The sequence below is a fragment of the Salmo trutta genome, chromosome 15 (genome assembly GCF_901001165.1).
Source record: "Salmo trutta chromosome 15, fSalTru1.1, whole genome shotgun sequence".
Lineage (NCBI taxonomy): Eukaryota > Metazoa > Chordata > Actinopteri > Salmoniformes > Salmonidae > Salmo > Salmo trutta.
Window position 1 is genome coordinate 56,578,096 of NC_042971.1, and position 24,658 is coordinate 56,602,753.

The following is a 24,658-nucleotide window of genomic DNA, read 5'->3' on the forward strand; positions in this document are numbered from 1 at the left end:
TGTCATTCTGAAATAGAAAAGGGCCTTCACCAAGCTATTGCAACAAATCTGGAAGCACAGAATTGTCTAGAAATGTAATTGTATGCCGTTGCATTAAGATCTCCCTTCACTGGAACTAAGGGGCCTAGTCAGAACCATGAAAAACAGCCCCAGACCATTATTCATCATCCACCAAACCTTACAGTTGGCACCATATATTGGGGCAGGTAGCGTTCTCCTGGCATCTGCCAAACCCAGATTCGTCTGTTGGACTGCCAGATGGTAAAGTGTGATTCATCACTCCAGAAAACGTGTTTCCACTGCTCTAGAGTCCAATGGTTGCAAGCTCTAGAGAGTTGAAAACAGCAGGTCTGGGACAGGTAGCACGTCCGGTGAACAGGTCAGGGCTCCATAGCTGCAGGCAGAACAGTTGAAACTGGAGCAGCAGCACGACTAAGTGGACTGGGGACAGCCAGGAGCCATCAGGCCAAGTAGTCCTAAGGCATGGTCCTCAGGTCCTCCGAGCTCTATGACTACCTGTCAGCAACGGGTGTAGGTGAAATAGCCAAATCCACTAATTTGAATATACATACTTTTGTATATATCGTGTATTATACGAATTGGGTGATGGACATCCACAAATTAATACATACCATACGAAATGCAACATATCATACAGGCAGCACTAGCAGTCTTCTTCTGTATAGCCTTAATACTGTTTCAAGGTCCTCTCTCACCTCTCTATCACCTCCTCCTCCCCACTGCCCAACACAGGAAGCACAGAGGTCTGTTTACACAGCTAGCTTCTAATGCATGCATCTCCACATCTGCCCCGTGGAGCGGAACTGAACTGTGTCGGCTAGAGGAGTGGTTGGTTAAAGCTCCAGATCTCCAGTCAGTAGCTCTCTCCCCCCCAGCCAGTCAGTAGCTCTCTTCCCCCCCAGCCAGTCAGTAGCTCTCTTCCCCCCCAGCCAGTCAGTAGCGCTCTTCCCCCCCAGCCAGTCAGTAGCGCTCTTCCCCCCCAGCCAGTCAGTAGCTATCTCCCCCTTTCTTCCCCCCAGAAGTTGGACATCATCCCACCACCCCACATCCACAACATGAGCGGAAAACGGAAACTGAGTGAGTAGCCTATGATGTGTGTGTAGTACCACTTTAGTGTGTGTGTGTGTGTGTGTGTGTGTGTGTGTGTGTGTGTGTGTGTGTGTGTGTGTGTGTGTGGAAAGTGACGATTCACGTTAATCGCAAACTAAAGTTACCTCTATTATGATTATGTCACGTTGGTGACAGGACAGCAGCTCTGTTTGACGAGCCACCTGTCATTCGTCTCACTAGTCTCATGCAAATATAGCGATAGACAACATATCTACAGTGTCTATGTCTTCATCTATCTTTTTAGACTGACCTAGATAAGGCTTTCTCGCTGATAAATAAATGAATAGGGACATGCTAAAAAATGCACTTCTCCTGATCTAGCCTGCTACAAGGAGGTGCTATAGCTACACGATTACAATAACATGCGTCATGGCGACTATAGACCACGTAGCAGGGACAACGACTCAACACCATGGACATCATATACTGCATTATAATGTATAGCTTATATATGATAGGCTATTTCTGGTCCTAAGTCCTGACATATACCTCAGCCAGGTTTAATGGAGAACATTTCTGATGAGGTGTATTTCTGTACTTCACTGAGGGGAAGAGGAGGGGGAAGTATGAAAATACCACACACACACACACACACACACACACACACCAACTGCAGCAGCAGCACACACAGGAAACACTTCAGTTTCATCAGTTATCAGGCCCTTTTTGAATGCTCTTTACGTCACAGAGGAGAGATAGTAGGTAAGATATCACAGTTGCAAAAGTCATGGTACATAATTCTCCTTTACTGTGTGGCCAGTGCCTCTAAGGACAAAGTATAGACCAACCCAGTAGTTTATTTCTCATCCTCCTGTTCACAGCACTGGCTGCCCTGTCTATATCAGAGTCTGTTTTATATTTAGCTCTGCTGGTTCTGTAACTATCAGAGTCTTCTCGGGTTAATGGTCTGGACAGAAACACAAGAGTCTAGAGAAAGTTCAGAGAATAACGGTTATTACTGTAAAAGTTAGTAGCCTACCTTTCTGAGATCACAAGTATCCAAAAGCAGGCAAAGCCTCCCTTTTTTTGCTCAATAAGAAGAGCATACAGCGCCTTCAGAGACTATTCAAACCCCTTGATTTATTCCACATGTTGTTGTGTTACAGCCTGAACTCAACATGGATTACATATGTTTTTTTTCTCACCCATCCACAAACAATACCCCATAATGACAAATAGAAAACATGTTTTTAGAAATTTTAGCAAATGTATTGAAAATGAAACACAATAATAACTAGGGTACATACAATGCATTCAGAAAGTATTCAGACCCCTTCCCCTTTTCCACATTTTGTTACATTACAGCCTTATTCTAAAATTGATTACATTTGTCACGCCCTGACCAGGTGAACTCTGCTATTTTGGTCAGGGTGTGGCATTTCTATGCTTTATTTTCTATGTTTTGGTTATAGCCTTTCTTTGTGTTTTATTTCTATGTTGGGCTCGGGGGTGATTTCCCAATCAGACAGCTGTCGCTTGTGAAGTCTGATTGGGAATCACATTTAAGTTCCTTTTCCCCCACGATGTTTGTGGGTTGTTGTCTCGTTATTTGAGCACGTAACGTATTGGCAGTTTTTCCTTGATTTTGTGTACATGTTTAATTCTAGTGTGTTAAATAAACATGTATTCGCTCCCAGCTGCGTTTTGGTCCGCTTCCTCGTCTCCCGACGACAATCGTTACAGAACAACCCACCGAACCAGGACCAAGCAGCGGGAGGAAAAGGAGCGCGAGAGATGGGCTCGCGAGGGAAAGGAGTTCTGGACCTGGGAGGAGATCATGTCGGGGAAAGGACCCTGGCGGACGGACTCCCAGGTCGAGGAGGAACAGCCAGCCGGTAGACGGAGTCGCAGGCGGCGGTCGAGGAGGCCCGGAAAACAGCCCCAAGAAAATTTTGGGGGGGGGCTAATGGGGTGGTCCGGAAGGGCAGAGGAAGAGCCCAGACCACTGCTCTCGTGGGGGATGACGGCGGAGGAAGAGAAGGAGATGAGGCGTTTGATTGAGGACCTGCAGAGGGAAGATCTGGAGGAGGAGCCATGGTATGCTGAGTTGCGCGCTGTGTCGCCAGTGCGCCCGCACAGCCCGGTGCGTCCGGTGGACATGCCCAGCACATGCCGTGCTAGGATGGGCATCCAGCCAGGACGAGTGGCTAAACCGGCTCCACGCTTCAGGTCACCAGTGCGTGTTCACAGTCCTGTCTGGCCCGTTCCTGTTCCCCGCACCAAGCCCACGGTGCGTGTCCCCAGTCCTGTCCGGCCCGTCCCTGCTCCCCGCACCAAGCCATGGTATGCAGAGTTGCGCGCTGTGTCGCCAGTGCGCCCGCACAGCCCAGTGCGTCCGGTGGACATGCCCAGCACATGCCGTGCTAGGATGGGCATCCAGCCAGGACGAGTGGCTAAACCGGCTCCACGCTTCAGGTCACCAGTACGTGTTCACAGTCCTGTCTGGCCCGTCCCTGCTCCCCGCACCAGGTTAGTGGTGCGTGTCCCCAGTCCTGTCCGGCCCGTCCCTGCTCCCCGCACCAGGTTAGTGGTGCGTGTCCCCAGTCCTGTCCGGCCCGTCCCTGCTCCCCGCACCAGGTTAGTGGTGCGTGTCCCCAGTCCTGTCCGGCCCGTCCCTGCTCCCCGCACCAGGTTAGTGGTGCGTGTCCCCAGTCCGGCCCGGCCCGTCCCTGCTCCCCGCACCAGGTTAGTGGTGCGTGTCCCCAGTCCTGTCCGGCCCGTCCCTGTTCCCCGCACCAAGCCCACGGTGCGTGTCCACAGTCCTGTCCGGCCCGTCCCTGTTCCCCGCACCAAGCCCACGGTGCGTGTCCACAGTCCTGTCCGGCCCGTCCCTGTTCCCCGCACCAAGCCCACGGTGCGTGTCCACAGTCCTGTCCGGCCCGTCCCTGTTCCCCGCACCAAGCCCACGGTGCGTGTCCACAGTCCTGTCCGGCCCGTCCCTGTTCCCCGCACCAAGCCCACGGTGCGTGTCCACAGTCCGGCACGGCCCGTGTCTGGTCCACCGGTGCCCAATCCTGTTCCGGTCGACGGCTCCGCTCCGGAGCCTGAGCATGCCGTTCCACAGTGGTCCAGTCCGGGCCAGAGGGGTAGGGCTAGGGTGGAGGCAGGGGGAGAAACACGCCCGGGGCCAGAGCCTCCACCGAGGGTGAGGCGCCCACCCGGGTCCCCCCCCTAATAGACTTTAGTTTGGTGCGCCGGGAGTACGCACCGTTGGAGGGGGGGTACTGTCACGCCCTGACCAGGTGAACTCTGCTATTTTGGTCAGGGTGTGGCATTTCTATGCTTTATTTTCTATGTTTTGGTTATAGACTTTCTTTGTGTTTTATTTCTATGTTGGGCTCGGGGGTGATTTCCCAATCAGACAGCTGTCGCTTGTGAAGTCTGATTGGGAATCACATTTAAGTTCCTTTTCCCCCACGATGTTTGTGGGTTGTTGTCTCGTTATTTGAGCACGTAACGTATTGGCAGTTTTTCCTTGATTTTGTGTACATGTTTAATTCTAGTGTGTTAAATAAACATGTATTCGCTCCCAGCTGCGTTTTGGTCCGCTTCCTCGTCTCACGACGACAATCGTTACAACATTCATATTTTCCTCATCAATCTACACACAATACCCCATAATGACAAAGCGAAAAAAGGTTTTAAGAAAAGTTTGCAAATTCATAAAAACCAAAAAACAGAAATACCTTATTTACATAAGTATTCAGACCTTTTGCTATAAGACAAAAAATTGAGCTCAGGTGCACCCTGTTTCCATTGATCATCCTTGAGATGTTTCTATAACTTGATTGGAGTCCACCTGTGGTAAATTCAATTGATTGGACATGATTTGGAGAGGCACACACACACCTCTCTATATAAGGTCCCACAGTTCACAGCGCATGTCAGAGCAAAAACCAAGCCATGAGTTCGAAGGAATTATCAGTAGAGCTCCGAGACAGGATTGTGTCGAGGCACAGATCTGGGGAAGGGTACCAAAACATATCTGCAGCATTGAAGGTCCCCAAGAACACAATGGCCTCCATCAATATTAAATGGAAGAAGTTTGGAACCACCAAGACTCTTCTTAGAGCTGACCGCCCAGGCCAAACCGAGCAATCGGGGGAGAAGGTCCTTGGTCAGGGAGGTGACCAAGAACCCGATGGTCACTCTGACAGAGCTCCAGAGTTCCTATGTGGCGATGGGACAACATTCCAGAAGGACAACCATCTCTGCAGCACTCCAGGAATCAGGCCTTTATGGTAAAGTAATCAGATGGAACCACTCCTCAGCAAAAGGCACATGACAGCCCGCTTGGAGTTTGCCAAAAGACACTTAAAGGATTCTCAGACCATAAGAAACAAGATTCTCTGGTCTGATGAAACCAAGATTGAACTCTTTGGCCTGAATGCCAAGTGTCACGTCTGGAGGAAACCTGGCACCATCCCTACAGTGAAGCATGGTGGTGGCAGCATCATGCTGTGGGGATGTTTTTCAACGGCAGGGACTGGGAGACTAGTCAGGATCGAGGGAATGATGAACAGAGCAAAGTACAGCAAGATCCTTGATGAAAACCTGCTCCAGAGCGCTCAGGACCTCAGACTGGGGTGAAGTTTCACCTTACAACAGGACAACAACCTTGAGCACACAGCCAAGACAACGCAGGAGTGGCTTCAGGACAAGTCTCTGAATGTCCTTGAGTGGCCCAGCCAGAGCCCAGACTTGAACCCGATCGAACATCTCTGGAGAGACGCGAAAATAGCTGTGCAGCGATGCTCCCCATTCAATCTGAAAGAGCTTGAGAGGATCTTCAGAGAAGAATGAGAGAAACTCCCGAATACAGGTGTGCCAAGCTTGTAGCGTCATACCCATGAAGACGCGAGGCTGTAATCGCTGCCAAAGGTTCTTCAAATCAATAATCAAATCAAATTTTGTTAGTCACATGCACCGAATACAACAGGTGTAGACCTTACAGTGAAATGCTTACTTACGAGCCCCTAACCGACAGTGCAGTTTCAAAAAATACGGATAAGAATAAGAGATAAAAGTAACAAGTAATTAAAGAGGAGCAGTAAAAAATAACAATATATACAGGGGGGTGCCGGTACAGAGTCAATGTGCGGATGCACCGGTTAGTTGAGGTAGTATGTACATGTAGGTAGAGTTAATTAAAGTGACTATGCATAGATGACAACAGAGTGGCAGTAGTAGGGAGAGGGGAGGTGGGGGGGGGGGGGGGCAATGTGAATAGTCTGGGTAGCCATTTGACTAGATGTTCAGGAGTCTTATGGCTTGGGGGTAGAAGCTGTTTAGAAGCCTCTTGGACCTAGACTTGGCGCTCCTGTACCGCTTGCCGTGTGCTAGCAGAGAGAACAGTCTATGACTAGGGTGGCTGGAGTCTTTGACAATTTTCAGGGCCTTCCTCTGACACGGCGTGGTATAGAGGTCCTGGATGGCAGGAAGCTTGGCCCCAGTGATGCACTGGGCCGTTCGCACTACCCTCTGTAGTGCCTTGCGGTTGGAGGTCGAGCAGTTGCCGTATCAGGCAGTGATGCAATTAGTCAGGATGCTCTCAATGGTGCAGCTGTAGAACCTTTTGAGGATCTGAGGACCCATGCCAAATCTTTTCAGTCTCCTGAGGGGAATAGGTTTTGTCATGCCCGCTTTACGACTGTCTTGGTGTGCTTGGACTATGTTAGTTTGTTGGTGATGTGGACACAAAGGAACTTGAAGCTCTCAACCTGCTCCACTGCAGCCCGTTGATGAGAATGGGGGCGTGCTTGGTCCTCTTTTTCCTGTAGTCCACAATCATCTCCTTTGTCTTGATCATGTTGAGGGAGAGGTTGTTGTCCTGGCACCACATGGCCAGGTCTCTGACCTCCTCCCTATAGGCTGTCTTGTTGTTGTCGGTGATCAGGCCTACCGCTGTTGTGTCATCGGCAAATTTAATGATGGTGTTGGAGTCGTGCCTGGCCGTGCAGTAATGAGTGAACAGGGAGTACAGGAGGGGGCTGAGCACGCACCCCTGAGGGGCCTCTGTGTTGAGGATCAGCATGGCGGATGTGTTGTTACATACCCTTACCACCTGGGAGCGGCCCGTCAGGAAGTCCAGGAACCAGTTGCAGAGGGAGATGTTTAGTCACAGGGTCCTTAGCTTAGTGATGAGCTTTGAGGGCACTATGGTGTTGAACGCTGAGCTGTAGTCAATAAATATCATTCTCACATAGGTGTTCCTTCTGTCCAGGTGGGAAAGGGCAGTGTGGAGTGCAATAGAGACTGCATCATCTGTGGATCAGTTGGGGTGGTATGCAAATTGGAGTGGATCTAGGGTTTCTGGGATGATGGTGTTGATGTGAGCCATGATCAGACTTTCAAAGCACTTCATTGCTACAGACGTCGGTCGGTAGTCATTTAGGCTGGTTCCCTTTGTGTTCTTGGGCACAGGCACTATGGTGGTCTGCTTAAAACATGTTGGTATTATTGACTCGGACAGGGAGAGGTTGAAAATGTCAGTGAAGACACTTGCTAATTAGTCAGCGCAAGCTCGCAGTACACATCCTGGTAATTCGTATGGCCCTGCTTCCTTGTGAATGTTGACCTGTTTAACCTCTCTGGGATTAGTGGGACGCTAGCGTCCCACCTCGACAACAGCCAGTGAAATTGCAGGGCGCTAAATTCAAACAACAGAAATCTCATAATTAAAATTCCTCAAACATACAAGTATTATACACCATTTTAAAGATACACTTCTTGTTAATCCAACCACAGTGTCCGATTTCAAAAAGGCTTTACGGCGAAAGCACACCATGCGATTATGTTAGGACAGCGCCTAGCCACAAAAAACCATACAGACATTTTCCAGCCAAGGAGAGGACTCACAAAAGTCAGAAATAGCGATTAAGTGAATCACTTACCTTTGATAATCTTCATCTGGTGGCCCTCCCAGGACTCCATGTTACACAATAAATGTTCGTTTTGTTCAATAAAGTCCCTCTTTATGTCCAAATACCTCTGTTTTGTTCGGGCGTTTAGTTCAGTAATCCAAAGGCACAAAGAGCGCTCACAACATCCAGACGAAAAGTCAAAAAAGTTCCATTAAAGTTCGTAGAAACATGTCAAACGATGTTTATAATCAATCCTTAGGTTCTTTTTATCATAAATATTCAATAATATTTCAACCGGACAATACCGTTTTCATTAGAAAGGAAAGAGAACGAACGGCGCACTCACGGCCACACGCGATAAACACTCATGGCTTTCAGCTGAGCCACTTACTCTGAGTGGTCTTATTCTCTTCCCTTTCACAATAGAAGCCTGAAACAACTTCTAAAGACTGTTGACATCTACTGGAAGCCTTAGGAAGTGCAATCTGACCCCACAGACACTGGATACTGGATAGACATTCACTTAAAAAACTACAAACTTTAGAATTCCCACTTTCTGGTTGGATTTTTCTCAGGTTTTTGCCTGCCATATGAGTCATGTTATACTCACAGACATTATTGTAACAGTTTTCGAAACTTTGGAGTGTTTTCTATCCATATCTACCAATTATATGCATATCCTAGCTTCTGGGCCTGAGTAACAGGCAGTTTACTCTGGGCACGCTTTTCATCCAAACTTCCCAATGCTTCCCCCTATCCCTATGAAGTTTTAAAGGTCTTACTCACATTGGCTGCGGAGTGCGTCATCACACAGTCTTCCGATACAGCTGGTGCTCTCATGCATGTTTCAGTGTTATTTGCCTCGAAGCGAGCATAGAAGTAGTTTAGCTCGTCCGGTGGTCTCGTGTCATTGGGCAGCTCTCGGCTGTGCTTCCCTTTGTAGTCTGTAATGGTTTGCACGCAGGACGACTCAATCTTAGCCCTGTATTGACGCTGTTTGTATGTGTTGGGTACAGAGATGGGGTAGGCATTCAAAAATCATGTTAAACACTATTATTGCACACAGAGTGAGTCCGTGCAACTTATTATGTGACTTGTTATGCAAATCTTACTCATTAACTTACTTAGGCTTGCCATAACAAAGGGGTTGAATCCCCCAAAAATGAACATGATTCCACTTTGACATTTTATGGGCTATTGTGTGTAGGCCAGTCAAAAAAAGAATGTCATCAATTTTAAATGCAGGCTGTAACACAATGAAATGTGGAAAAAGGCAAGGGGTGTGAATACTTTATGAAAGCAATTTACTTGGCATACATTCCTCACCACCAATGCACAATCATCATCAGTGCTGACTCAGTCTCAACTGTTGCTGCTCCCTACAAACTAAATAGGTCTTCTATCTTAAAACATTATCATCCTCAATATTCAAGAATTGAATTTTAAAGCCCCCATGCAGTTTTTAAAATTGTATTTTTAAATCATCACTGTATGTTTAATAAATCACTGTGTATGTTTACTTCATGAAAATATGTTTTATAATTTCCCTCCATGAGCCTCCTTTTGCCATTGTAATGCTCAGTCTGATCATGTGGGCGTGTTGATAAAGATGTAAGTATATTTACATATACAGCCCTGAATGGCGGATAGGATCGTAGACTCTAGAGCCTACCCTGCTTACCCCTTCAAAGTAGGAGGATACATATGTAAATAAAACATGACTGTTCATTGGTCAGAATAATCATATCAGATTGTGATGTCATGATGTGGGCCAAAAACTTCATCCCACCTGAACAGGCTGAAAACCCACAAATTTTTTCCTCTTACACTAAAAGGACATTTGCCATTTCAGATTGTTAGTTATTTCGACCTCATAGTGCGGAAATATCTGTAAAAAAAACTGTAAAAAAAAGTAAGCTCTTACCGCTCAGACAAGTTGTTTCCATTCCTGCCCAGTGTTTATATATTGTTCCTCTGAGGGGCTGTTCTGGATCTTACACCAACTCTGAATCTGACCATGTTATATTGTTAACTTTGAACAGCTGGAGTTCTATAAAAAAAGAACCAGGCATTCACCTCCTGCAATCCAACAACCCAGCCCAGGGGGTCAAAACATTACATTCCAAACATTCTAAAACACTTAGAACAGTTGATGTGACAAAATGAAACAAAACAGACTATACAAAAGAGAACAGACATATTACTAAGAGCATACCAGGGTATTACTGTAAATGTATGACACATTGTCTGTCTGTCTCTCCCCCTCCCTCAACAGGTTTCAAGTGGCTTGGGAGCCTCTCCAACCTATCCTTTCGTCGTGGATCATCGTCAGACAAATCTCCCTCCAAGCCAGACGGGGGCAGATCTCTGGATGTGGTATCCTCCTCCGACGCCGCGGAGACGTCTGTTGACGACATGGATATGACTCGTCCGCGCACCTCCAGCTACGCCCGCTCCAGCGACAACTACACCCACATGGGCACCTTGCCCCGCCTCCTCCTCAGGAAGAGAGACAAGAGTGGGAATTCTGTGAAAGCTGGAACCAAGAAGGGGGCAGGGCTGCTGGGCAGGAGTCAGAGCCAGCGGCCAGCACGGGACCATGTCTGTAGCTCTCCCCTTCTCACAGCTCTATCTAGCCAGCCTGGCTCCAGACAGGACCAGCCTCGCTCACCTCTATCCAGCCAGGCTGGTCCTGGGCCAAGGACCCAACAGGCCCACTGTGAGGAAGGAAAACCACAGGCATGTCAGCTAATGTCAGCTCAGGCTGTGGGGTCTGCTACCTCCTCTACCACTTCGTCACTTGTCTGTGATGACGTCCCTGAAGAAAACACATTCACCACTGATCAGGGTGTTCCATCTCCAGATACAGCATCAACTGGTGGGGCCAGAAGGAATCTTCCTCCTGTTCCTGGTCAGTCAGTTTCAATGTCCTCACAGAGCCAGGTGACCATTCAGACAGAAGAGCCATCTCCAACCCCTAAGGTTCCTAAGAAATCCCTGCCTGGGGCCCAGGTCACCCAGCATTGTGAGGAGGGCTTCCCCAGGGAGAGAGCTGATAACCTAGGGACAGACAGTAACTCCAGCTCCCTGCCTGAGACGGCCTCCTGTGGTTCTAGTGGAAGAGACCTTCAGAGGGAAACTCATCCTGGTGAGCCTGTGAACAGGTGAGAGTAAGCATTTCTTGAATTTCAACCAAAACTGCCATTGTGGATGTGATAAAACTGGCATTGTGGTTGTGATAAAACTGGCATTGTGGATGTGATAAAACTGCCATTGTGGATGTGATAAAACTGCCATTGTGGATGTGATAAAACTGCCATTGTTGATGTGATAAAACTGCCATTGTGGATGTGATAAAACTGGCATTGTGGATGTGATAAAACTGGCATTGTGGATGTGATAAAACTGCCATTGTGGATGTGATAAAACTGCCATTGTGGATGTGATAAAACTGCTCCACTGTTTGTAATGCAGCTTAGCATAATCAGTATCCCTGATTGGTTACTTTCTCATAGATAAAGCTGCTGTGAGAGGGAGGGAAAGCATGACTAATTTGATTTACCTTAGCCCAATTCTTCAAGGAGTCCAACCTGAGGATCTGTGTCTAATGAAGTACAGTGCCTCTGTGTGGATGCCTCTGCGCAGACAGACTGATGACCCAGTTTTGATAGTTTTTTATGAAGGTCACAGACTGTAAAATGTCAGAAGTAAGCTCCCTGGCCTTTAAAAGAAAATAGTGTGTCTGACTGTCCGAGGACATTCAGCAGAGATGTCTTGGGTCTGGGTATTTCACTTCTAGTATGAAGAAGAGTCACAGTGAGTGGCAGTATCGAGGAACCTGTGGGCATATGTCATAGTGAAACTAGGTTCCTTGGAGTATAATGATTTTCTCTGAAGAGCTACATTTTCCAATGTGGAACAACATATTCGACTTCTTTACACGTATCAAATCAAATAAAACGTTATTAAAAATATCACATTTCTTACACGCTTGTAGCATCATACCCAAGAAGACTCAAGGCTGTAATCGCTGCCAAAGTTGCTTCAACAAAGTACTGAGTAAAGGGTCTGAATACTTATGTAAATGTGATATTTCCGTTTTTTTTGTAAAAATTATATTTCAGGTTTTTTTTCTTTCTAAAAAACAGTTTTTGCTTTGTCATTATGGGGTACTGTGTGTTGATTGATGAGGGAAAAAAAACATTTAATCAATTTTAGAAAAAGGCTACAACTTATCAAAATTTGGAAAAAGTCAAGGGGTCTGAATACTTTCCGAATGCACTGTACCTACTTATTAGCAAAATTAACAAAAAGTTTTCTTACTTTACAAAAATAAATGTAACAATATTTTAAGACAATTAAATACTCTACCAACAAAAAAGCTGTTAAAACCTGTTGAGGATCTTATCCCGATCTTATCCCGGTATTGGGATTCATTGTCATGTGACCATGGCGGGGAATTCAAAACTGCAAGAGTAATCATTTCAAAAAATCAAATAATCAACTATTTTCCTCCATTTGAAAGATATATCTCCTAAATCTAACCACGCTGTCCGATTTTCAGAGGCATTACGGAGAATGCATAAAGTTAGGTTATGTGAGGAGAGTACATTGACAATAGCTGCGTGTAATGTTTAGCCAATTCAAAGAAGGGCATCAACAGACAGAAAACTAGCTAGAATTATGCACTTACCTTTGACAATCTGCATCAGATGACACTCATAGGACATTATGTTATACAATACATGCATTTTTAGTTCCATCAAGTTCATATTTATATCCAAAAACAGCATTTACAGTCGCGGTGAAATTCAGAATTTTTTTCGGCTCGAATGCACCCAGTGAATCCAGCATTACAAATCACGGAATTACTATTCGAAAACATTGGTAAATTATAATATTGTCATTCAAAGAATAATATATTATCATCTCGTAATTGCTACCGAATGGCCAGATCTCAAAATAACTTTACTGGGAAATCACATTTTGCATAAACTGGGTACTATGCTAACAACAATAAGCTATATGCTAAGCTAAGCTAAGCTATACCGTTAGCATTAGCATCATCTAATATCGATAATAACATTCTAAATATCCCCTTACCTTTGATTATCTCCATCAGAAGGCGCTGCCAGAGATCCCAGGTCCAGAACAAATGTGGTTTCTTTTGACAAAGTTCATAATTTATGTCCAAATAGTTAGCGTTCAGTAGGCTCCCACAAAATGAGGTGGGCAGTGTAAAGTCACGTCGAAAAACTAAAGAAAACCTAGTAAATAATCTATTTACGTTTGTTTAAACATGTCAAACGTTGTTTAGCACTAATCTTTTGTTCCATTTTTAACGTTAAACATCAGTAATATTTTCACACAACCTATCAAGTGTCTAGAATAAACGATAATGACAAAGGCACTCTTCTCAGATTCATGCGCAGGCGCAAAAAATGAAGTGATGACGTGTCAACTTGTAAGCATTCTTATTCGGTCTGTATTCATGACAGATGCTTCAAACAACTTTCTAAAGATCGTTGACATCTAGTGGAAGCAGTAGGAGTTGCGAACTGAATCCTTTCTCACTGTGGTATCTTTAAAACAATGACACTAAATAGTACAGTCACAAAATTCTCATTTTTTTTAATCTATTTTTCACAGGTTTTTGCCTGCAATATGAGTTTTGTTATACTTACAGACACCATTCAAACTGTTTTAGAAAATTCAGAGTGTTTTCTATCCAAACCTAAACAATAATATGCATATTCTAGCTTCTGAGTTGGTGTAGGAGGCAGTTAAAAATGCGCACATATTTTTTTCCAAAATTCTCAATACTGCCCCCTGGCCTCAACAGGTTTTAAAATTATAAATGTGAGTATATCCCTTAAGGCATTTGTGTAATGTGTTATTGTACCCCCTAGCCCTGCCCATAGCCTAGCGCCGCCCTAGCCCCAACTGTCCTTTGTATACTAATTATATATTAAATCAAATGTTCTTTTTAAAAATTAAGAAAGATTTGCTAAATAAACTCAAGATAAAATAGTAACACAATAAAATAACAATAAGGAGGCTATATACAAGGAGTACTAGTACCGAGTCAATTTACAGGGGTACTGGTTAATCAAGGTAATTGAGGTACATGCAAGGCTCTGGCAGCCATGAAATTTCATCAGTCGGTGATTGTCAAGCAAATCTCACGGTAATTGACCGTTAATTAACATAGACACATTAAGCATGCTGCAAGCCGGCAAAACACAACAGCACAGAGCATAGCGTCCTTCCCTCCCACCCCACTATTGCCCCACGAGGAAGTAGTGTATCCAATATCATGCTATCAGGCCAGGGTAATAGCTAAAGCACCAAAAATGTACAGCAACTGATTTACATCTATATTTATCTAAAAAAAAATACTACAATAAAAACGGAATGATTCTGAACACTCTCCCAAATCCAAACTTCAGCAGGCAAAATTCTGAATCCATCTTTCTATTCATCTCTGATCCTGGCAACCTTAACCTGTCTCTCTAGCACCAGGCTCTTCTGATCCCCAGAGAATTGGGCACCCCCACAATTGACAAACACAGTTTTTTTCACCGATATTACAAATTCCTTTGTCCCTCCTGCACACTTCTCACATCTCTGAAACTCCCTCCTACACACTGCTGCAACTTGACCATAAGCTTGGCATCTGAAACATCTTAGTCGGTTCGGCACAAAAGCTCTCGCTGGATAACTGACATATCCTAAAACAAATCCAAAGGACAGACAATTTCAGTTTCACCACTGGGTCTGCGTCATAGACACCTCAACACTTAACGCCACCCCAGTAATCACTCCTTTCAAAGGCACCCTGCTCCGGAGAGCAAAGCAAGTCACAGGTCTTGTCACTAGTCACATGACGTGAACCTCCCTGCTCCACCTGGACAGAAGAAACACATACAATTGGGAAATGTGAACCTTGCTACCATGACGGTTACATTTTAGTCATTTAGCAGACGCTCTTATCCAGAGCAACTTACAATAGTGAATACATACATTAAATTTTCATTTCATGCATTTTTATTTTTTTGTACTGGCCCCCCGTGGGAAGCAAACCCACAACCCTGGTGTTGCACACACCATGCTGGCGTTGCACACACCATGCTGGCGCTGCAAACACCATGCTCTACCAACTGAGCCACAGGGAAGGCGTGGTTCTCTTTTGGAACATGTTCCCACCTATAAATACCTTGGAATTTGGTTAGATGATAATCTCTCTCTTAAAACTTTTTTTATAGAAATAAATCTTGTCTGTCATCACAGCACAGAAAGGAAATTGTACAGGCCACTTTTATGTCAGTGCTTGATTATGGGGATGTTTTATACAGTTGAAGTTGGAAGTTTACATACAGTTACGTTGGAGTCATTAAAACTTGTTTTTCAACCACTCCACAAATGTCTTGTTAACAAACTAGAGTTTCGGCGAGACGGTTAGGACATATACTTTGTGCATGACACAAGTCATTCTTCCAACAATTGTTTACAGACAGATATTTCACATTTTATTCATTTTATCACAATTCCAGTGGGTCAGAAGTTTACATACACTAAGTTGACTGTGCCTTTAAACAGCTTGGAAAATTCCAGAAAATGATGTCATGGCTTTAGAAGCTTCTGATAGGCTAATTGACAACATTTGAGTCAATTGGAGGTGTACCTGTGGATGTATTTCAAGGCCTACCTTCAAACTGAGTGCCTCTTTGCTTGACATCATGGGAAATCACAAGAACTCAGCCAAGACCTCAGAAAAACAATTGTAGACCTCCACAAGTCTGGTTCATCCTTGGGAGCAATTTCCAAACGCCTGAAGGTACCACGTTCATCTGTACAAACAATAGTGCGCAAGTATAAACACCATGGGACCACGCAGCCGTCATACCGCTCAGGAAGGAGACACGTTCTGTCTCCTAGAGATGAGCGTACTTTGGTGCGAAAGGTAGCAAATCAATCCCAGAACAACAGCAAAGGACCTTGTGAAGATGCTGGAGGAAACAAAAGAATCTATATCCACAGTAAAACGAGTCCTATATCGTCATAACCTGAAAGGCCGCTCAGCAAGGAAGAAGCCACTGCTCCAAAACCGCCATAAAAAAGCCAGACTACGGTTTGCAACTGCACATGGGGACAAATATCGTACTTTTTGGAGAAATATCCTCTGGTCTGATGAAACAAAAATTGAGCTGTTGGCCGTAATGACCATCGTTTTGTTTGGAGGAAAAATGGCGAGGCTTGCAAGCTGAACAACTCCATCCCAGCCATGAAACATGGGGGTAGCAGCATCATGTGGGGGTGCTTTGCTGCAGGAGGGACTGGTGCGCTTCACAAAATAGATGGTATCATGAGGGAGGAAAATTATGTGGATATATTGAAGCAACATATCAAAAACATCAGTCAGGAAGTTAAAGCTTGGTCGCAAATGGGTCTTCCAAATGGACAATGACCCCAAGCATACTTCCAAAGGTGTGGCAAAATGGCTTAAGGACAACAAAGTCAAGGTATTGGAGTGGCCATCACGAAGCCCTGACCTCAATGCTATAGAAAATGTGTGGGCAGAACTGAAAAAGTGTGTGCGAGCAAGGAGGCCTACAAACCTGACTCAGTTACACCAGCTCAGTCAGGAGGAATGGGACAAAATTCACCCAACTTATTGTGGGAAGCTTGTGGAAGGCTACCCGAAACATTTGACCCAAGTTAAACAATTTTAAGGCAATGCTACCAAATAGTAATTGAATGTATGTAAACTTCTGACCCACTGGGAATGTGATGAAAGAAATAAAAGCTGAAATAAATCATTCTCTCTACTATTATTCTGACATTTCACATTCTTAAAATAAAGTGGTGATCCTAACTGACCTAAAACAGGGAACTTTTACTAGGATTAAATGTCCGTAATTGTGAAAAACGGAGTTTAAATGTATTAGGCTAAGGTGTATGCAAACTTCCGACTTCAACTGTATATGCATGGATCAGCATCAGTACTGAAGAAATAAGATGCAGTGTATCATGCAGCATTGCGCTTTGTTACTGATGCAAACTTTTGCACACATCATTGCCTTTTGTACACTTCGGTTGGCTGGGACTCCCTGACTTTTAGAAGGGCCAGACACTGGTTGATATTTGTTTATAAAGCTGTCTTAGAGAAACTTCCTAATTATCTTAACTCAAAAATCCAGTTGTCAAACAGTATTTATCAGACTCGGTCACAGGACACGCTAGCGCTAGAGATTCCCCGGATTGACTCGGAGTTAGGCAAAACAGCTGTCACGCTGGTATAAAGGATTTGGAGACAGGCGCAGGAACACACAATAAGGTTTTTTTAATACACCCAAAACAAACACGTATACAAAAACACTGGGCTGTACCCAAACAAAAGAGCGAGGGTAAACCTCGTTGACCGACACGGGACGATGCCCGTAATACACAATATATAAAACACGCAGCATAACAGCTGCACCAACACATAGGTACTCACACCACCAACGGACATGGGAACAATAACCGACAAAGACAGAGGGAACAGAGGGCACATATATAACATATTAATCAGGGGAAATGGGAACCAGGTGTGTGTAATCAGACAAGACAGTCCGGGGTTGATGATAATGAATCCCGTTCAGTGAAGCCTAGAAGCGAAGACCTCCGGAACTGGTGAACAGAATGAGCAGCAGCACCGGGGGGATCTGTTACAACGGCATTTGAATATCATGCTCTAAACTCATGGAATGAATTGCAGAGAGAGCTCCAGTTACATGTTTTGGTGCTTGTAAGACAGTTTAAATGCACATTACATTAACTTTTTATTATAAACTGTGATTGTTTTTTGAAACGTGTGTTTTTCTTATAGCAGTTTATTTATTTTAATCGTTTTAATATCCATCTTGCACTTTTTATATGTTTTGATTTTGTTTGGTTTTAAATTCTTATTAATTGCTGTGTTGTTTTTATTGTTGTATCACAGGGCCCAACTGTAAAAGAGACTCTGTCTCAGCTTGTTCCCCTGTTTAAATAAAGGTTAATAGACATAAAAGCATCAGAAGTCCACTTGGAGCTACCTTCTCCGATTTGAACAGTACCCAACTTATGTTCCACCCAGCCTGAGACTACATATGGATCAGCCAAAAGACATGGATCCACTTTCTCCAAATATCACTCCCACTGGGCCCGAATCCTCCTTTGCATGACCATCGGGGTGAAGCTCGGACTCGGAGGTCTTCACCACACCTGCCACCACAGGTCATTCATCCTCACTCTCGCCAGGTTAAATTTCTGAGCCATCAGAGACAGCAGGATATGGTTTGTACTTGGCTCTTCTCCTTCTTCCTAACTGTCTATAAGAGCGTCTATCCGTTCACCACGCTCATGCCCTGCCTTCATCCACTGTATTGCTTGCAGAGCTTTCACTGATGGCCTTTCTCCAAAACGGAACTTCTGTTCCTTAGCCCAATTTACAAGTCTGGTTATCTCTGGCCTGTCCATGCTTCTCTTCTATCTCTGGCCTGCCCATGGTTCTCTTCTGTCTCTGGCCTCTCCATGCTTCTCTTCTATCTCTGGCCTCTCCATGCTTCTCTTCTATCTCTGGCCTCTCCATGCTTCTCTTCTATCTCTGGCCTCTCCATGCTTCTCTTCTATCTCTGGCCTCTCCATGCTTCTCTTCTATCTCTGGCCTCTCCATGCTTCTCTTCTACCTCTGGCCTCTCCATGCTTCTCTTCTATCTCTGGGCTGTCCATGCTTCTCTTCTATCTCTGGCCTGTCCATGCTTCTCTTCTATCTCTGGCCTGTCCATGCTTCTCTTCTATCTCTGGCCTGTCCATGCTTCTCTTCTATCTCTGGCCTGTCCATGCTTCTCTTCTATCTCTGGCCTGTCCATGCTTCTCTTCTATCTCTGGCCTGTCCATGCTTCTCTTCTATCTCTGGCCTGTCCATGCTTCTCTTCTATCTCTGGCCTGTCCATGCTTCTCTTCTATCTCTGGCCTGTCCATGCTTCTCTTCTATCTCTGGCCTCTCCATGCTTCTCTTCTATCTCTGGCCTCTCCATGCTTCTCTTCTATCTCTGGCCTCTCCATGCTTCTCTTCTATCTCTGGCCTCTCCATGCTTCTCTTCTACCTCTGGCCTCTCCATGCTTCTCTTCTATCCCTGGCCTCTCCATGCTTCTCTTCTATCTCTGGCCTCTCCATGCTTCTCTTCTATCCCTGGCCTCTCCATGCTTCTCTTCTATTGTTACAACTTCTCGTTATCCAGGACCCATGTCTCCCAGCGATGAGGTGCCAGCTTCAATTCCAAGTCTATAGTTCTGAACTTCCGTCTTCACTAAATACAGCGATATCATTGGTTCATTTACTCACCCAAATCCATTCAAGGGAATATCATTGGTTCGTTTACGCATCGGAATCCATTCGTCTCCACTCGACTCTCAACTGCGCGACATAAATCATCAATTTGGACACCAGGCGTGTCCATATAGCCAAAGATGATGGATATACTGACCATCTACAACATGTCTCTCCATCCAGACAATGGGAGTTGGTGTCCACAAAGCGACACGGCGTGCTGTCTAGCTCCCGCCTATCCTTTCTTTGGATTGGGGGATACATCTCATTTTTGGGCTCCCGAGTGGTGCAGCGGTCTAAGGCACTGCATCTCAGTGTTAGAGGTGTCACTACAGACACCCTGGTTCGAATCCAGGCTGTATCACAACTGGCTGTGATTGGCAGTCCCATAGGGCAGTGCACAATTGGCCCAGTGTTGGCTGGGTTTGGCTGGCATAGGCTGTCATTGTAAATAAGAATTTGTTCTTAACTTCTTGCCTAGTTAAATAAAGGTTAAATAAAAAATGGTGATCCTTTTTTGAATATTCGATCAGGGTTGTTGACGTCAACCGCCTGTATTCAATGGAGAGAGATGCTATGCTACTAGCCTCATCATGAATATGCATAGCCATCTCTGGACAACTCTGATATAACTTTCTTTCTCAAAGTTGCCGGGATGTCACGTATCCTACTTATATCAGTATACCAGTAACAACTTAAGCATTACACAACATATATTACATCAAATAAACCTCACGTAGCAAATAAGAAATTCATTTTTTTGTTGACCAAATTCGACACTCTCATTGAACTCCATATAAAAACTCCTTGCTTGGTGTGCAACACAACGAAAAAGCGCCCCCTGCTGGAGGGAGACAGATTTTCTGCTGAGTTGGGCCTCTCTACCTCTCTGGTAAAGCCGCGCCCGTAAATGGGTGCTGCTGTCGTCTCGAGCATCTACTGTTCACTATTCAAACCCGATCACTCGCAGAAAGTTCCCGGGGAAAAGAGGAAGAGAAAGTGGAGGAATTGATTTGTGTACAGCTGAACTCTTCGTGAACCATGGTTGGGTGAGAACAACTCTTGATTTTTTTTTAGAAGTCTATGACATCGCCTCATTGTATGTGATTTAAATGCAAGGCTGTTGAATACATTATTTTGTCATTAGGATAGACACAGAGAGCCCCCTTATTGTTAGAATCAACCCGTGTCCATTAAGTGTCTTTTTGTTTTGTTCTACTGGTGAGCTAATGTGGCTCATTTCACAGTAGTTTCAGAGCGAAGACGTTCATATTTGTGTAAACTCTTTGGAATTGTAATCTGTGCGTGTCACTCTTCATAGATAAGGCTGTACATGTGCATAATTATGTATGCCCCCAACGCAATTATGCAGTCTAATAAATCCACAGTGGGATTAGAAATGAGTTTATTGTCAAATGAATTACTTATTGTATTTATTTAAGTTATATAACAACATTCCAAACCTGATGACCATTATCTAGTCCAAATGTGACATTATTTATTAGTTTCCGGTTGGATAAGTTCCAGTTGTGGACGTTTATTTTTGAAGGCGAACTGCGAATTCAACAATTGTTTATATTATAATTATTATTATTATTATATATATATTTTTTACAACACATACAACATATCACACTAACCAAAAACAACATGTAAATTCATGACACAAATTTGTTCTCTGTTATCCAATTTTCACTCGATGGCACATCTCTATACTTTTCTTTCTTTGCATATCACAGTTTCATCCAAACAAAACATCCAAATAACAACGTTCCATACCGTACATGGCAGGGCTGTAACGAAATGTAAAGAACAATACATAAATAGCTCATTCATATTATCAAGTAGGAGTCATGATACAATTGCCAGCAGTTTCTCGTTATATACATTATTTGTATAATATTACATTTTATTGATCGGTGTAATGATTTTGTATCAATCATTTGGTATCAGTACACATGATTAGTATTAATCACATATTATAAATAACATATATTTACCCCGGTTTTCATTCATTCCAAGAAAGCAAACTTGGCCTTTAACACTCCATTTACATTTGCAATAGTTTTCTCAAATTTGACAGTGTTCATTAACAGTCTTTGTCTCTGTCTCTCTCTGTCTCTGTCTAAAAGTGTCATGCAATAAAATGACCCTTTTAGCAATGAGAGTTCGTGACCAGAGCATGGAAGCATCTGGTGTATTTTCTGGGAGGTTCGTTTCCAGCAAGATAAAGGCTGCATATGTGTGTAATCTGTTTTCTATTGCTTCTTGAAATACAGAGAATATTACACTATTGTGGCTAATCCTTATTGTGGCTACTGTAGCTTCACACAGGTTGTTGTGTGTGTGTGTCTTTGTGTCTGTCTGTGTGTATGTGTGCGTGCATGTGTGTGTATGTGCGCATGAATGTGTTCGTGCATTTTTATCTGTCATTGACACTGTATGAGAGAGAGAGGAAACATGGGGTTGTGGCCATTAGGAAAAATGTGTTTCTCCTTCCTCCCCCAGAACAATAGGTCTATACTTTCTTTATGTTCTATTCCTTATAACACAACTTACTGGAATACATTTGTCAATAATATCTGTTGGAAAAGGGTTTGGTTATTACCACACTAATACCTGCTTGTTAACAAGGTGAAAGAGGTCTCTTTCAGAATTATTCAGATATATTACCTACAGTAGCAAATCATTCAAATCAACATTAACTGGACTTTTTGTGTTGAGCATCCAGAAACAGTTTGCATTCATTTTGGCACCATCTACATGTAAAGGGATTATGGCAAGATATTTCTATTTTTTTCATAATATTCTTGCTGATTTTTGTTGTTTATGGGAGAATGTGTAGCTCGGTTTCCTTAATTATAATAAGGATCAAGTAAAGCAATCGTACCTCTTAAATGGAATTGTGCTAATGGAAAAATGTCTGATTCATAAATGTCAATTAACCAATAAAATCCCAGTGTTCCTTGTTTTCTATAAGGACTTCAAGCAGTACATTAAGACCAGTCTACATTCTTCCAATAAGAAAGCTGTTAAAACAATCAATATGTGTGTGTCAGTTAAGGTCTCTGTATAATCTGTAATTTGTTGTACCCCCTAGCATATATGTTGTCTTTGTCTGTTTATATACTTCCTGTATGTATACTGGTGTTATCTGAAATAATATATATATATATATATATAAGGGGCGGCAGGTAGCCTAGTGGTTAGAGCGTTGGCCTAGTAACCGAAAGGTAGCAAGTTCAAATCCCTGAGCTGACAAGGTACAAATCTGTTGTTCTGCCCCTGAACAAGGCAGTTAACCCACTGTTCCTAGGCTGTCATTGAAAATAATAATTTGTTCTTAACTGACTAGCTTTAATGGTGGGCTGTACATTTTTAAAATGTTTAAATATGTGATCTGTCCTAATAAATAAAAAAATCCACCACCATTTTGGGATTTTCGGACAACTTAGGATGTTGCACACCACGTTCAAAAACACAACAAATTGTCTTCTATTAAGATGGTACGCATATTTTTCCAGGTTTTTTTTTCAGACGGCCCGCCATTAAAGCTAGTTAAGAAAGAAAGTTACGCCTATGCAGCCTGAATGGAGGGTGCTTTATGTACGAGCCGGTCCACAGGGGACACGAGTGTATCACCGGCAATTCACATAAATTCTATCTAGACTATAGTGCAGATCTATCGCCCCATATTGGCTGCCTAGTCCTGCTGTGTCTGTGGAGCTGTGAGTGGTCTGGAACTTGTCCATTCCCAGGCTACCGTCTGCTCTACTTCCATTTCTGAGGCATGATCGAGCTGTGATTTAGCACATGGATTGTGTTACACAGGGTTGGTGTGTCTGTGTAGACCTGTGTCTGTTTGTGTGTGTGGGACCATTAGTTCAGCTCTGTGACCGTGGGAAGGGATTTAGTCTACAGCACCATGTTCTGTATGGACACTTCAAAGAGATCACACTAATGCTCTTTACTCTTTACTCTCGTTCTCTCTCTCTGTCTCTGTCTCTCGCTCTGTCTCTCTCTCTCTGTCTCTCGCTCTGTCTCACGCTCTCTCTGTCTGTCTCTCTCTGTCCCTGTCTCTGTCTGTCTCGCTCTGTCTCTCTCTCTCTCTCTCTGTCTCTCACTCTGTCTGTCTGTCTCTCTCTGTCTGACTCTCTCTGTCCCTGTCTCTGTTTGTCTGTCTCTGTCTCTGTCTCGCTCTGTCTCTGTCTCTGTCTCTCTCTGTCCCTGTCTCTGTCTCTGTCTGTCTGTCTCACTCTGTCTCTGTCTCTGTCTCTTTCTCTGTCTCTCTCTGTCCCTGTCTCTGTCTGTCTGTCTCTGTCTCGCTCTGTCTCTGTCACTCTCTCTGTCTCTCGCTCTGTCTCTGTCTCTCTCTCTCTCGCTCGGTCTCTGTCTCTCTGTCTCGCTCTGTCTCTCGCTCTGTCTCTGTCTCTCGCTCTGTCTCTGTCTGTCTCTGTCTCTCTCCCTCTGTCTGTCTCTGTCTCTCTCACTCTCTGTCTCTGTCTCTCTCTGAGTCTCTGTTTCTCTCTGTCTCTGTTTCTGTCTCTCTCTCTCTCTCTCTCTATCTGTTTCTGTCTCTGTCTCTCTATCGCTCTGTCTCTGTCTCTCGCATATCTCCACTTTTTCCTCTACTAAATCCACTGTGAATTTGCCTTATCAGTTATCACAGTAGGATTTAAGGATCCAGTATAACTGTGTGTGTATGTCAGTCTGTGTTTGTGTGTGACTTCCGTGTGAGGGTGTGCACGTGGGTGCATGACTGTACTGGTCTGTTAGTGTGCCAGTTGTCTCCAACAAGCCTTCTCTCCCCAGTACCCCCTGTTAATCCTAGTATTATATCCAGGCGGGATGATAACTCTCCCCAGTACCCCCTGTTAATCCTAGTATTATATCCAGGCGGGATGATAACTCTCCCCAGTACCCCCTGTTAATCCTAGTATTATATCCAGGCGGGATGATAACTCTCCCCAGTACCCCCTGTTAATCCTAGTATTATATCCAGGCGGGATGATAACTCTCCCCAGTACCCCCTGTTAATCCTAGTATTATATCCAGGCGGGATGATAACTCTCCCCAGTACCCCCTGTTAATCCTAGTATTATATCCAGGCGGGATGATAACTCTCCCCAGTACCCCCTGTTAATCCTAGTATTATATCCAGGCGGGATGATAACTCTCCCCAGTACCCCCTGTTAATCCTAGTATTATATCCAGGCGGGATGATAACTCTCCCCAGTACCCCCTGTTAATCCTAGTATTATATCCAGGCGGGATGATAACTCTCCCCAGTACCCCCTGTTAATCCTAG

General features: G+C 44.3%; 1 protein-coding gene across 2 annotated transcripts in view; it reads left to right on the forward strand.

The window, feature by feature from the left end:
• The first annotated feature begins 968 nt into the window (after nt 1-968).
• The window catches only part of LOC115149417 (SH2 domain-containing protein 3C), a 111,547-nt gene continuing 87,857 nt past the window's right edge, over nt 969-24,658 (forward strand). For both annotated transcript variants that reach the window (XM_029692252.1, XM_029692253.1), the window contains exons 1-2: nt 969-1,098; nt 10,270-11,158. In XM_029692252.1, coding sequence (XP_029548112.1) covers nt 1,077-1,098; nt 10,270-11,158 — 911 coding nt within the window. In that variant the 5' untranslated portion in view covers nt 969-1,076. The remainder of the gene's footprint in view (nt 1,099-10,269; nt 11,159-24,658) is intronic.